Source organism: Oncorhynchus gorbuscha, linkage group LG11, assembly GCF_021184085.1.
Source record: "Oncorhynchus gorbuscha isolate QuinsamMale2020 ecotype Even-year linkage group LG11, OgorEven_v1.0, whole genome shotgun sequence".
NCBI classification, from domain to species: domain Eukaryota; kingdom Metazoa; phylum Chordata; class Actinopteri; order Salmoniformes; family Salmonidae; genus Oncorhynchus; species Oncorhynchus gorbuscha.
In genome coordinates this window covers 77,177,697-77,190,555 of record NC_060183.1, presented here as the reverse complement: position 1 = coordinate 77,190,555, position 12,859 = coordinate 77,177,697, and the positions used below count along the sequence as shown (strand labels likewise).

General features: G+C 43.0%; 1 protein-coding gene across 2 annotated transcripts in view; it reads right to left on the bottom strand.

Moving 5' to 3' along the window:
* Positions 1-8,581, bottom strand: part of map3k1 (mitogen-activated protein kinase kinase kinase 1, E3 ubiquitin protein ligase) — a 59,619-nt gene extending 51,038 nt beyond the window's left edge. For both annotated transcript variants that reach the window (XM_046290550.1, XM_046290551.1), the window contains exon 1: positions 8,069-8,581. In XM_046290550.1, the coding sequence (XP_046146506.1) occupies positions 8,069-8,562 (494 nt within the window). In that variant the 5' untranslated portion in view covers positions 8,563-8,581. The remainder of the gene's footprint in view (positions 1-8,068) is intronic.
* Positions 8,582-12,859: the final 4,278 nt, after the last annotated feature.

Here is a 12,859-nt window from a genome sequence, read left to right as displayed (position 1 = left end):
TTTGTTAGCGGCCTCTAGCTCTGAGTGTTGAGCTAACCCCGGGCTTTAAACAGCCAGTTCTGGTGAACGTGGAGAGGCCCAGGCAGGCTGGTTAGACAAAACAGTCAAACTCAGCCTCCAACCCTCTGGAGTCCAGGGCCAACCCACAACCCACTGGGGCAGGGCCATAGAAAACAGACCTACAACTAGGCCTCTCTCTCAACAACACATTACCATCGGAAACCCAACAGCTATCAGGTAAGGTCTTGGTTAAAAGATAGCCATTAAAACGAAAGACATTTGCCCCAAAATCCATTTAAAAGATGATACATTAACATGGGCTTCTAAGAACATCCCTTCTGTTCCAAAACCACAGTCAAACATTATCCAGCAATCGTCGTTCATGCTGATGATGCTGTAGCGCCGCACACGTCGAGCGTGAGACATGTGTTTTCAGTGAACACAGTATTGGCTCCCCAGTCTTAAATCATATACCAATTACCACATATAGCATTAGGCTTTTTCAGAACGAGTTGGAGAGTGGAGAAGGACAAAAGCTGGCTTCTGACCCCCCCCCCATGTGAAGAATAGAATTTGAGAGCATTCCAGCCCCTGGTCTGCCTAGCAACAGTGCATTTCAGATGCTCCAGTCTTGAAGGGACTGCTCGTTATAAACATTGCCATGTTGTCTTTATAAAAGCTTTGCATTTACCCAGGCAAGTCTTGAACCTTGGCCAGGAGTTTTATGGAATGGATAACGGTGAGAGCTACTTTTCAATAACAGTGTCTGACTCAAAGTTGCGTTGTTTGTGTGATTTTAAAACATGTCACGTCCATCACTATAAAATGTAGAGGTTGGAACAGCTCTGAATCAAACCCTGAAAAACAGACGTGTTTCCCACTAGATACTAGAAGGAGGAGTGTAAACAGAGCAATATATTGAATGTGAATATTTGTCAAAGAAATACTCGTAAAACCAATCCTCTCTGCAAAAAAATCTGTCTGGAAAATCCCAATCCTTGAATTAAAATGATTCAGTAAAAACTAAAAATGTTGAAAGCTACGCTGAGTCATTGAAAACCGATCTGTCTGCGGCCATCTCCTCCACAAAACATAAACATAGCGCCTTTTAACATACCTTGATGGTGGAGTTGGCAGTGGACATAGGGGCTGTGGTCAAACCAGTTCTGGATGACCAGATCAAAGCACTCCGCAGTAGTCATGTGATTCGGTGGGAGGAGATCGGTGGCTCCCCTAGACTCCAACGGCTCCATACTATCCCCGAGAAGTAAAGTGCCTCATTTTACACTCAAACGCTACTTGCCGACCCTGCATTGAACACTGGACAGTAAGCGAGTACAGAGAAGATTCTCTGGTCTGGTCAATGTCATAGGAGCTGACGTTAACAACATCTGATCCATAGGACCACTCTCCACGACGTTTCATGACTTTGGAAGATCTAGAACTAGCGCCGGGACGATACCAGTATCACCATACACTCCTTAGTAATGTGGCAAGGAAACAAAACACGAAGCAGATGTAACTTCTTTAGGAAAACAGTCCTGACGTTGGAAACAAACATCATTGTGTTGTCATCCTGAGTCACATGTATTTATTTTCCAAGCTATAACACACAATATTTTATATACCGCAGGTTTTTAGAGGACCAAAGAGCTGGATCTGCTTCGTGTTTTCATTTCTGACATGGATAACATATCGCAACACCTGGTACCATCCCAGCCCTATCTAGAACTTTGGTTGATGATCATTGACCTGACTTTCTGTATAGGTTAACAGTCTGAAGTGAACATTTGCAGGTCTTTCTAGAAATCACACCAATGCTGGTATCATTTTTCCATATGACTTCACTGACACCCACAGTCTTTGAGATGACGTGAGGTGATACTCTTTGAAGGGCCATGGGGTTTGTTCTTCATAGGCTTTCCCTCTACTTCACCCATGGAGTCATTGGGCATCCAGATGTTAACCAGCTACTAATCTGACTCCAAAACAGCCGCTCCCCCCAGCTGTTCAGTAACCATCCCAGTGTTGGAGCCACGATGACTCATTCTATCACGATGACAGGATAACAAAACGTTAATGACATGATGCCTGCCTCCCCCCCCCGAAAACGACTGCAGACAAACATGACTTAAGCCCAAATATTTCTTGAAATCTTCAACATCGCCACCAGCTTGACAATTGAGTCAAGCGGTGTTTGAAACCTAAGCCCTGAACAGCATCAGCTAAATAAAATGTGAGATGAAATTACTTCAGGAAACTCTCAATTATGGATCCTAAGCAATGCGCAGAGGGGACTTTGTCTTTTTTTCCCAGAAATGTCTACTTGGTGATTTTTGGAAGGGTGTAGTCCAAAGGAAGTGTACTTCACAAATTACCTCTGGTCTGATGAGACTGCCGATAATAGCAAGGAGTTTGTGCAGTTAAGAATACAAGCTACCAGCCAAGGTTATGAGGAGTTTAAACGAGGTGTACAAACACAACCACAGTACAAGATGTAGGCTACTTTATAAACTGGGTTAGTCGAGCCCTGAATGCTGAGTGGATGACAGCCGAGGTATATTTAAGTCCTTATGCACGACGCAACGCAGAGTGCTTGGACACATGATGGTAGGGCATACACTTTTCCAGAGGAGGGCATATCTTATCCTGCATCAGAGTGTCGGTCTACTGTAAACCACAACGTCAGAACTCCTGCCACATCCGCTGGAAATGCAAACAAATTAATTGCGACCCCGTGGGTAGGGAACACCCATTGGCCACATACCAGCTTCTTTTCCAACGGAAACTTCTGTCCTTCAGAAGCAAAAAGCACAATAGTCAGGTTCCACTACGATCAGCCTTTCAAGTGCCAACTGGTCAGTTGAGGTGAAGGCCCTGGTCAATTGTGTCCAGTTTCATTGTAAACATACCACAGAGCCAAGCAAGAGCTCCAATAACTTAAAATGGCCAAGCAGAGAAAATATGGACGAAAGGCCAATGAAGGTGCAGCTTTTCTTGTTTGAGTGACCGGTTGAGGACGTGGTTGGGGATGTTCTGGCCCGAGGCAGTGCAAGTGATAGCTTCTCTCTTCCATTAGACCTCAACCTCACAATGTAGACAAGATATGTAGGGCACCAACTGGATAAATAAATCAACATACACGGTGAAGCCATGAAACTTCTCCAAAAAAGGTCGGCCACATAATGTATCGTACCTACCATTACATCATCTCCCTCAAATACTAAACTTTGATTAGACCTCTATGAATTAAAGCTGCAGTATGGAACTTTTTTAGGGTGACCCGACCAAAACTCACATAGAAATGTGAGTTATAGATCATTCAGTCTCATTGAAAGCAAGTCTAAGAAGCGGTAGATATGTTCTATGTGCACTATTTATATGCTTCGGTTCTTAAGTTTTGTTTTTGCTTCTTGTACACCAGCTTCAAATAGCTGAAAACAATAGTTTTGGTTATGGAAAATATACTTCACAGTGGTTTAGATGGTACAATGATTCTCTACACTAAATATTGTTTGGTTTTTGTCACAAACTGAAATTAAGTGAACTATTAGAATTTTTGCAACCAGGAAATGGCGGAGCGATTTCTGCATAGTGCATCTTTAAATAAGGGACCTTGCGAGACATGAGACATTCAGTGTGCCCAATCGAGTCTTCCCTGTAGTTAGTGTGAAGCATACGAATAGAGTTCAAAGAAACGCCTGACCTTAATGTGTAACCGTCACTGTAGATAGCAAGGGAAGAAGCAATCCAGGCCTTTGAATTATTTAAATCCTAAGAAACTGTGTCAGCCAGAGGAGAAAGAGACGTTTGACTAAATTCTCTTTTGATCTCTCATCAGTAAGACAACTGTAGTTTACGAGTAGTCAACGAGATTCTGACTTAACACACCTGCTTTTTGAAACGTCGGCAACACCTGTCGGATGGCTCATCTTCTACCAGCAAGGGTTGTTCAGGGAGGACAAAACAGCTACGAATAGCTCCACAAAACTCTTTGATATTCCTGAGGCAACATCTCAGTGAGTGATTCAGTTTGCAGACGCAAACCGAGGCGTTTCGCTTTATCTGACTCAAAATCACAATGTAGATTCTACAATGTGTGAGTGCTGTGGTGGAGTACAACACACCAGCCGTCCTTGAAAGCACACAACATGTCCAGCTAGAGCATTTCAATAGGATGTGGAAGCCTAAAGGCATTTGCCTGAGCATTAGCCTAATTATGTCTAATATTGAAACTACACTATGTACCCAAAAGTATGTGAACACCCCTTCAAATTAGTGGATTCAGCCACACCTGTTGCTGACAGGTGTATAAAATTCGAGCACACATCTATGCAATCTCCATAGACAAACATAAGCAGTAGAATGGCCTTACTGAAGAGCTCAGTGACTTTCAACGTGTCACCGTCATAGGATGGCACCTTTCCAGCAAGTCAGTTAGTCAGATTTCTGCCCTGCTAGAGCTACCTCGGTAAACTGTTGTTAAGTGGAAGGGTCGGCTCAGCTGTGAAGTGGTAGGCCACACAAGCTCACAGAACGGGAAGCCAAAATAAATTGTCTGTCCTCAGTTGGAACACTACCGAGTTCCAAACTGCCTCTGGAAGCAACGTCAGCACAAGAACTGTTCGTCAAGAAGCTTCATGAAATCGGTTTCCATTGCCAAGTTCGACAGACTAATCTGGGTTTGGCAGATGCCAAGAGAACGCTACTTGCAGCAATGCATTGTGCCAAGTTTAAAGTTTGGTGGAGGAGGAATATTGGTCTGGGGCTGTTTTCCCATTGTTCGGGCTAGGCCCCTTCGTTCCAGTGGAGGGAAATCTGAACGCTACCGCATCAATGACATTCTAGGCGATTCTGTGCTACCAACTTTATGGCAACAGTTTGGGGAACTCCCTTTCCTGTTTCAGCATGACAATGCTCCTGTGCACAAAGCGAGGTCCATACAGAAATGGTTTGTCGAGATCAGTGTGGAAGAACTTGACTGTCCTGCACAGAGCCCATCGAACACCTTTGGGATGAATTGGAACGCTGACTGCGAGCCAGGACTAATCGCACAACATCAGTGCCCAAACTCACTAATGCTCTTGTGGCTGAAAGGAAGCAAGTCCCCACAGCAATGTTCCAACATCTAGTGGAAAGCCTTCCCAAAGGAGTGGAGGCTGTTATAACAGCAATGGGAACCAACTCCATATTAATGCCCATGATTTCGTAATGAGATGTTCGATGAGCAGATGTCCACACACTTTTGGTCATGTAGTGCATGTCTATGCAAACTCTGACAAACCCATGACTAAGATATTTCCCTCAACATCTTCAGCTTTTAAGTGTAATAAAATATCTGATATGGGATTGTGTTTACTGCTATGCTTTCTGTAATGCAAGTCCCTGCAAGCTATTGACACAATGATGCCTCACTAAATAAAACATGCCAATTATGGGTTTAGCTTGTGATGTCTTGCTCTACTAAATGAAAAAAAGGGTATAATATATACTTAACATTCATTATTGTCTCTATATTTCATTGGCCCAAGGATCAGTAGAGAGAGGACTAAAGTTCAACCAGTAAACTATTGTGTGCAGAAAAGGGCTTGGGCCTCTGAGGTCCAACAGTGGAGTTGAGTTTGTTGGAATTTTACCTTTGTGCGGTGAGGGGATACTGATGGTTTGCCTTAGCCCATTATCCCGGACAAGAAACACCACAATGGGATCCAGCTCTCTTTCCATCCATTTCTTTAGCTTTCAACGTCCTATTCATCTTTCATTATCTGTACCGTTCCAAAAGCCAATGTCTCATGTTGCAACAAATTCTCATCTCACAATCTTTCCTTTCTAAAAAGCTGTCATTCATCCCGGGCTGATCTTTACGTTATATGGCTGTGTTGAGAAAGGAAGCCCAAGTCTGATATTTTTTTTTCACTAATAGGTCTTTTGACCAATCAGTTCAGCTCTGAAAAAGAGCGGATGTGAAAAGATCTGAAAATATCAGAATTGGGCTGCCTGTTAATACACCTATGTCACTCATTAACCCTTAAGAGTCTATTGACGCACCCGTGCAGCAAACATAATACAAAAATCTCCATCAAAATCTGCTAGTTTTAACAGTGCTGTTTGTCAGACCAGGGGACATCACGAAAAATGTCTAACATCTGAATGGTTTGGTCTACTAACTATGACCACCACGATGGGGTCCTCCATTCTGCTCTACAACTCCCACAAACCCCACAGGACTTGTCTGAAGTTGGTACCGCCAACGTGGCCTGCTCGCCTCCCTACCTCTGGCCTGCTCGCCTCCCTACCACTGAGGAAGTACAGTTCCCGCTCAGCCCAGTCAAAACTGTTCGCTGCTCTGGCCCCCCAATGGTGGAACAAACTCCCTCACGACGCCAGGACAGCGGAGTCAATCACCACCTTCCGGAGACACCTGAAACCCCACCTCTTTAAGGAATACCTAGGATAGGATAAGTAATCCTTCTCACCCCCCCCTTTAAGATTTAGATGCACTATTGTAAAGTGACTGTTCTACTGGATGTCATAAGGTGAATGCACCAATTTGTAAGTCGCTCTGGATAAGAGCGTCTGCTAAATGACTTAAATGTAAATGTGTGATCTTCTGTCTGTAGCGTCCAAACTAATATGACTCCACTATGGAAAGGGAAGACTCTCACGAACACGATGGTGGTATAAATGAGTGTCCAAAAAACTCAAATATTTGCTGAGCTTTCTAGAATCTCCTAGACATAGGACAGACACTTCAAATCCGTATGAGTGTCTGTTTTGCCATTTATGAATGTGTTGTTCAATTCATTTCTATGGGCTATAGCAATAAACGCCAAATTCAATATTTTATCAAAAGCATTTTAAATATTTTGTTTGATACTTACAGGGCTCCTAAAATTATAAATCAAATAGCTAAATGATCCATGGTATGACAATCTTAAAACAATTCCATGTTAGTTTAGGAGAATTCCCACCCCACCATGAACCAGGTAGCCTAGCGCTTAGAAGGTTGGTGGATCGAATCCCTGAGCTGACAAGGTAAAAATCTGTCGTTCTGCCCCTGAACAAGGCAGTTAACCCACTGTTTCCCGGTAGACCGTCATTGTAAATAACAATTTGTTCTTAACTGATTTGCCTGGTTAAATAAAGGTTAAATAAAAATAATGGACACTAAGATGTTGATTGTTAAACACTACTCACAAAAGGAAATGTATAGAAGTTGGCTGATTTTTAATAGCAACCATCACAGAACTGTGTGTGATCACAGTACACAGGACAAATTCATTTGAATTGTAGAACATTGCATAACAAAGGATGTTCTATAAATGGAAAAACTGCAGAACGGGATACCTGCTTAAAGCACTTGACCTACTGTAAAGGTTGTCACACAGAATTTATTTCACAATTAACTTTTTAATAATAAACAATTCCGTTAAAACATTAGCTATGTTTTTCTGTGTGTACCGTGATGACATTGAAATGTCTTACTCTCAAAAAACCTATTGGTAGTGCAAACTAGTGCTGCTGACCGTGGCACATCTGTAAATAGACACTTTAGCCTCTACTTCCAAAATACACATAGCCTACACAAATGGTCCTTCTACATGAGAGCTTGTAAGTAAGCATTTCACGGTAAGGTCTACTACACCTGTTGTATTCGGAGCATGTGACAATTACAATTTGATACAAGTTGGACAATTACCGACCTTGAATTCTCTTGTCTTTGATATTTTGACATATGTCTTTGATATTTTGACATATGCTTTTGAAAAAGCCTACATAAAAGACCCCGAACCATTATTAATTATTTATAAACCACCATTATTAATTATTTATAAACCAATAAAAACGTGTTATTGTCATAAAAACAATGCTTACAGTAAACACGCACTTGCATTTCATAAATCGCTATTGCAAGTTTCAAAAACGGATAGAAACGTGCGCCAAGATGAGGAAATCTCACAAATTAATATAGAACTCTGCAACTGACAGAATCCAACCAACAAGATAAAAAAGTATAACGATTATCAAACATTCCTTGCAGTGAGTCAATCTTGTATGTACAGCTTACCTATTTTGTGTAGTATTAACTTCTATTGAAGTTACGGTTGCACCATTATCCGGACTGAGATGGTCGCTGCTGTTTTTGAAAGAAGTTTTCAACAATTCCTGAGCGGCTGTAGACAAACTATTAGTCGTTTTATCCGAGAGAGGGTGATCAGTTAGTGAGTTGCTCTGCTGAATATGGGCTGTTTTCTGTAATAAAGTAGCCTGGACCGCACCAGGCGAGGAAATGGACAAGAAGTGAAGCTGCGCGGATATCGGAGCCGTCCCAGTCTCAGGAGATAGGAGCAGCGACTCAGGTTTATCCAGATCCACACTTCGGACTTTGCGTAGATCTTTACGTCTCCATTGTGAGTTTTCCCCTGTACTACTCTTCGCCTTACCGTGACTGCTTGGAAGACTAGGGGTGCTTGAATTTCCTTGAAGACAGCTTTCAACGTTTGTGCTGTTATTCGACTCGTATATTCCCGACGACGAGGTCCGGCTCCCCGCCGTCGCCATTTTCAGTCCCGGAGTTTATCACTTATTAGGTTCTATGAAGAGGGAGTGGAGGGCATTGGGGGATGGTCGGGAGGGAGGAGCGAGAGAACCGTGGTGTTTACATTCGACCGTAAAAGGCGCTTCAGTTGGCGTATTTTGCGCAACTTTACGCAAATTCCAAATCACTCAAAATAAGATTGACAATAAATTATACGTGACTCCTGTTACAGGCAGCACGTGATACCACCTCAAAACGCTTAAAATGATGAATCAGAATAAAGTTATTAGTTTTATTTTAGATGTATTTAAAAAACTGCAGAGAAAGTTAAACCATACATAACTACAAACCATTGGTAGCTGAAAACACACCCAGGGAACACTCAGGTTAAAATACATGAAACACAACACAAAACTGACACAAGAATGCTGCATTTACACAGGCAACTCAATTCTGAGCGTTTTTGTACTAATTGGTCTTTTGACTAATCAGATCTGCTCTTTTGCCAAACATTAGGCAAAAATATCAGAATTGTGCTGCCTGTTTAAACAACACGGCTCTATTTTAAATTAGCTATTTGGCGCAGTAACAACACATGTCTATTGGCCACCAATAATCTCAACCAATAGAAAACAAGAAACACTTAATGAACACGTGCTTGTAAAGGTTGTAAACGGATGGGAAATTAGGCCTACTAACTGGAAGTTTCATAAATGACTGAGTAAAACAAACATAGGTCTACATTGAATACATAAATACTTTGAATAAAGATGTATAGGATTCTTATTGTTGTTATATGGTAAGGCCTACATAAATGAACAGAAAACAGAAAACAGAATTTATAACTAGTAAAATAATTACTTATCTTTTGAATACATTAGTATTCTGTTCTGATATTTACTTATCAGTATAAACTGCAGAGATTGTCCCAAAGCACTAGGGAGGTCTCTGGCCATGACCAACCAGTTCAGTGTGTTCCTCTTTTTCTAGGGCAACCGTTGGTCTGGGCAGAGTGTCAGCTTTGTGAACCTGCAAATTGCATGTCCCCCTGAATCTATCTTTTGTTATTCAAGTTATATAATGGCACAATTGAGTTTAAGATCCTAACAGCAAATAACGATTGGGCTTGAAGGCTTCAACACAGACCAACATCATGTGAAGTACATTCTTATTTGGAAATACAGTACTCTTCCCTACACTGTATCAATGTCATGTACATTGTTGAAAATATCAGCCCTCAAATGAAACCGTTGATATGGTTTTCCTCTTGATATAAAGGGATTGTTCTTCTTTATTCAGAGCACATTACATGTAGGTTACACCAAATGATTTTATGTATGAATAGTATGTGCTATTATGAGCTGTAGTGCATGGTATTCAGGGATTGGTGTCAAATATAACACATAGATGAGTACTCCTTATTCAGTGTTCTGTTGTATAAAATTCTGTATCAAATTCCCCCTCAAAACATTATCTCCACAAACATGAAAGTCAATGCCGAGCTATCTTGATATAACAATCAGAAACTCTTGAATATGGACCATTTCAGACTGTGATTTTGAGCGTGCAAACTCAGCAAAAAAAAAGTTTGTTTTCCCAGAAACCGGTAGTTGGGCAAGCAGGTTATTTTCTTTCTAAAAAAACTGAGAGCAGAGTGGATCTTTGAGCCCTGGGGAGAAAACAATTTCCTGTCAATGTGGATTCAATCCATCACCAAGCGCTATTCATAGCCACTCAGACTTCCTGTAGCTTCTACACGTCCTGCTCACGTGGGCCTGAACACATGAAACATGACCACACACCTCCTCACTCATGGTCATTTATACCAGGGTTGCTTTGGTCATTAAGGCTTACAAAGGTGTCATCGTTTGATCATTGACAGGGTAGAATCAAATGAAACGTTATTTTTTCACATGCTTTGTAAACAACAGGTGTTGACTAACAATGAAATGCTTACTTACGGGTCCTTTTCCAGCAATGCAGAGTTAAAGAGAAAACATATAAAATATAAATAGTCACATGAGGAATAAATACACAATAAATAATGAATAACAATAACGAGTAAAAGTAACATGTGTGTGTGTGTGTGTGTGTGTGTGTGTGTGTGTGTGTGTGTGTGTGTGTGTGTGTGTGTGTGTGTGTGTGTGTGTGTGTGTGTGTGTGTGTGTGTGTGTGTGTGTGTGTGTGTGTGAGCATGTTATGTGTGTGGGTACCAGTCTATGTGTAAGCGGTAGCAGTCTTATGGCTTGGGGGGTATCTTTTCAGGGTCCTGTTGGTTCCAGACCTGGTGCACTGGTACTGCTTGCTGTGCGGTAGCAGAGAGAACAGTCTAGGAGTTGTCATGCCTTTTTCACAACTGTGTGGACCATGTTAATACCTTAGAATTAATGATGTGAGTGCTACGGGGCGATGTTAATTTAGGCAGGTTACCTTGATGCATTTGTGTTCATTTACCTTTATTTTAATTTGTTCAACAGGTGCTTCAACTTCTTAAGAACTTTATACAGTGAACATACTAAATAAACATGACAATTTAACTTATATGTTTATGAGAAACATAATAATGAATTTCGTAGTATTGATGTTTAGGTCACTGTAATGATATCTGCCGCTGTGGCTCTGCAGTCTTCAGCTGACACCTTGCCAGGGGTCAATAGGACTCCTGCTCCTCCCCCGGGGGTCTTAAAAGCCTTCACCATTGAGGTACTACTGTTGCCTGTTCCTAGGCAGAGGGGGCAGCCATCACCGGATCCACCACCGCATCTTGTTGGCTCCCCTCATCCAGCGCTGCTTCACAGCCTGCACTGGCCTCCACAGTATCATTCACCTTGATCTGGTAACCTCAAGCACCTTTTGTGACGGGGCGGCCGGTAAACCAAAAGACAGGCCTTCTGTTCTACATGATTTCCTATCTGGAGGACCACATGTATTCACGTCATTCCTCTCAGTGACCGTCTACCCTTGCTGTCCTTTGTTGTTGATTTCAAAGCACGCTGTGTGGTCAGAAACGTGCTTTCCCCATCCTGATGAGTACTTCCTGTCACGGCCGCTGCTGGAAGAAGACCAAGGGGCAGCGTGGTGAGCGTACATTTTCCTTTTTACTTCAAAATGTCGTCAGCAAAACAACAAAAAACAACAGTGAAACTTACAGGGCATTAGTGCCACAAACAAAGTTAACTACCCACAACGAAAGGAGGGAAAAAGGGCTACCTAAGTATGGTTCCCAATCAGAGACAATGATAGACCCCTTGTTCTGAATAGCCATACTTCTCAATTTCTCTAAAGAAAAACATCAACCAATTTCTAAAGACTGTTGACTGTCCCTGATTGAGAACCATACCCAGCCAAAACATAGAAACACAAAATCATAGAAAACAAAACATAGAATGCCCACCCCATATCACACCCTGACCAAACCAAATAGAGACAAAGGCTCTCTAAGGTCAGCGAGTGACAGTAACCCCCCCCCCCCCCCAAAGGTGCGGACTCCGGCTGCAAAACCTGAACCTATAGGGGAGGGTCTGGGTGGGCATCTATCCACGGTGGCGGCTCAGGTGCGGGACGCAGACCCCGCTCCACCACTGGCTCACCCCACTCTGGTGGCACCTCTTCTTGCCATGGATCATCACTGGAGGCTTCTACCTGGGCGCAGGCACAGGACTCACCGGGCTGGAGAGACACTCAGGAGGACTGGTGCGTGGGGCGGGCATCGGATACACTGGGCCGTGAAGGCTCACTGGCAGTCTCGAGCGCAGAGCTGGCACAACCTGTTCTGGCTGGATGCCCACTTCCACCTGGCAAATGCGGGATGTTGGCACAGAGCACACCGGCCTGTGAATGCTCACTCGAGACACCGTGCGCATCACCCCATAACACAGTGCCTGACCCGTCACATGCTCCCCACGGTAAGCACAGGGAGTTGGCTCAGGTATAACCTCCGACTATGCCAATCTTCCCGTGTCCCCCCCAAATTTGGGGACTGCCTCTCGTGCCTGCTTCGTTGACTTGCCTCCTCATATCGCCACCGCTCCGCCTTAGCTGCCCGCATCTCCTCCCTCGGTCGGCGATACCCTTTCCGTCTAGGATCTCCTCCCATGTCCAGGAGTCCTCTTTACCACGCTGCTTGATCCTTTGGTGGTGGGTAGTTCTGTCACGGCCATTGCTGAAAGAAGACCAAGGTGCAGCGTGGTGAGAGTACATTTTCCTTTTTATTTCAAAATGTCGGCAACAAAACAACAAACAAAAAAACAACCGTGACGTGTACAGGGTATTAGTGCCACAAACAAAGTTAACTACCCACAACGAAAGGAGGGAAAAAGG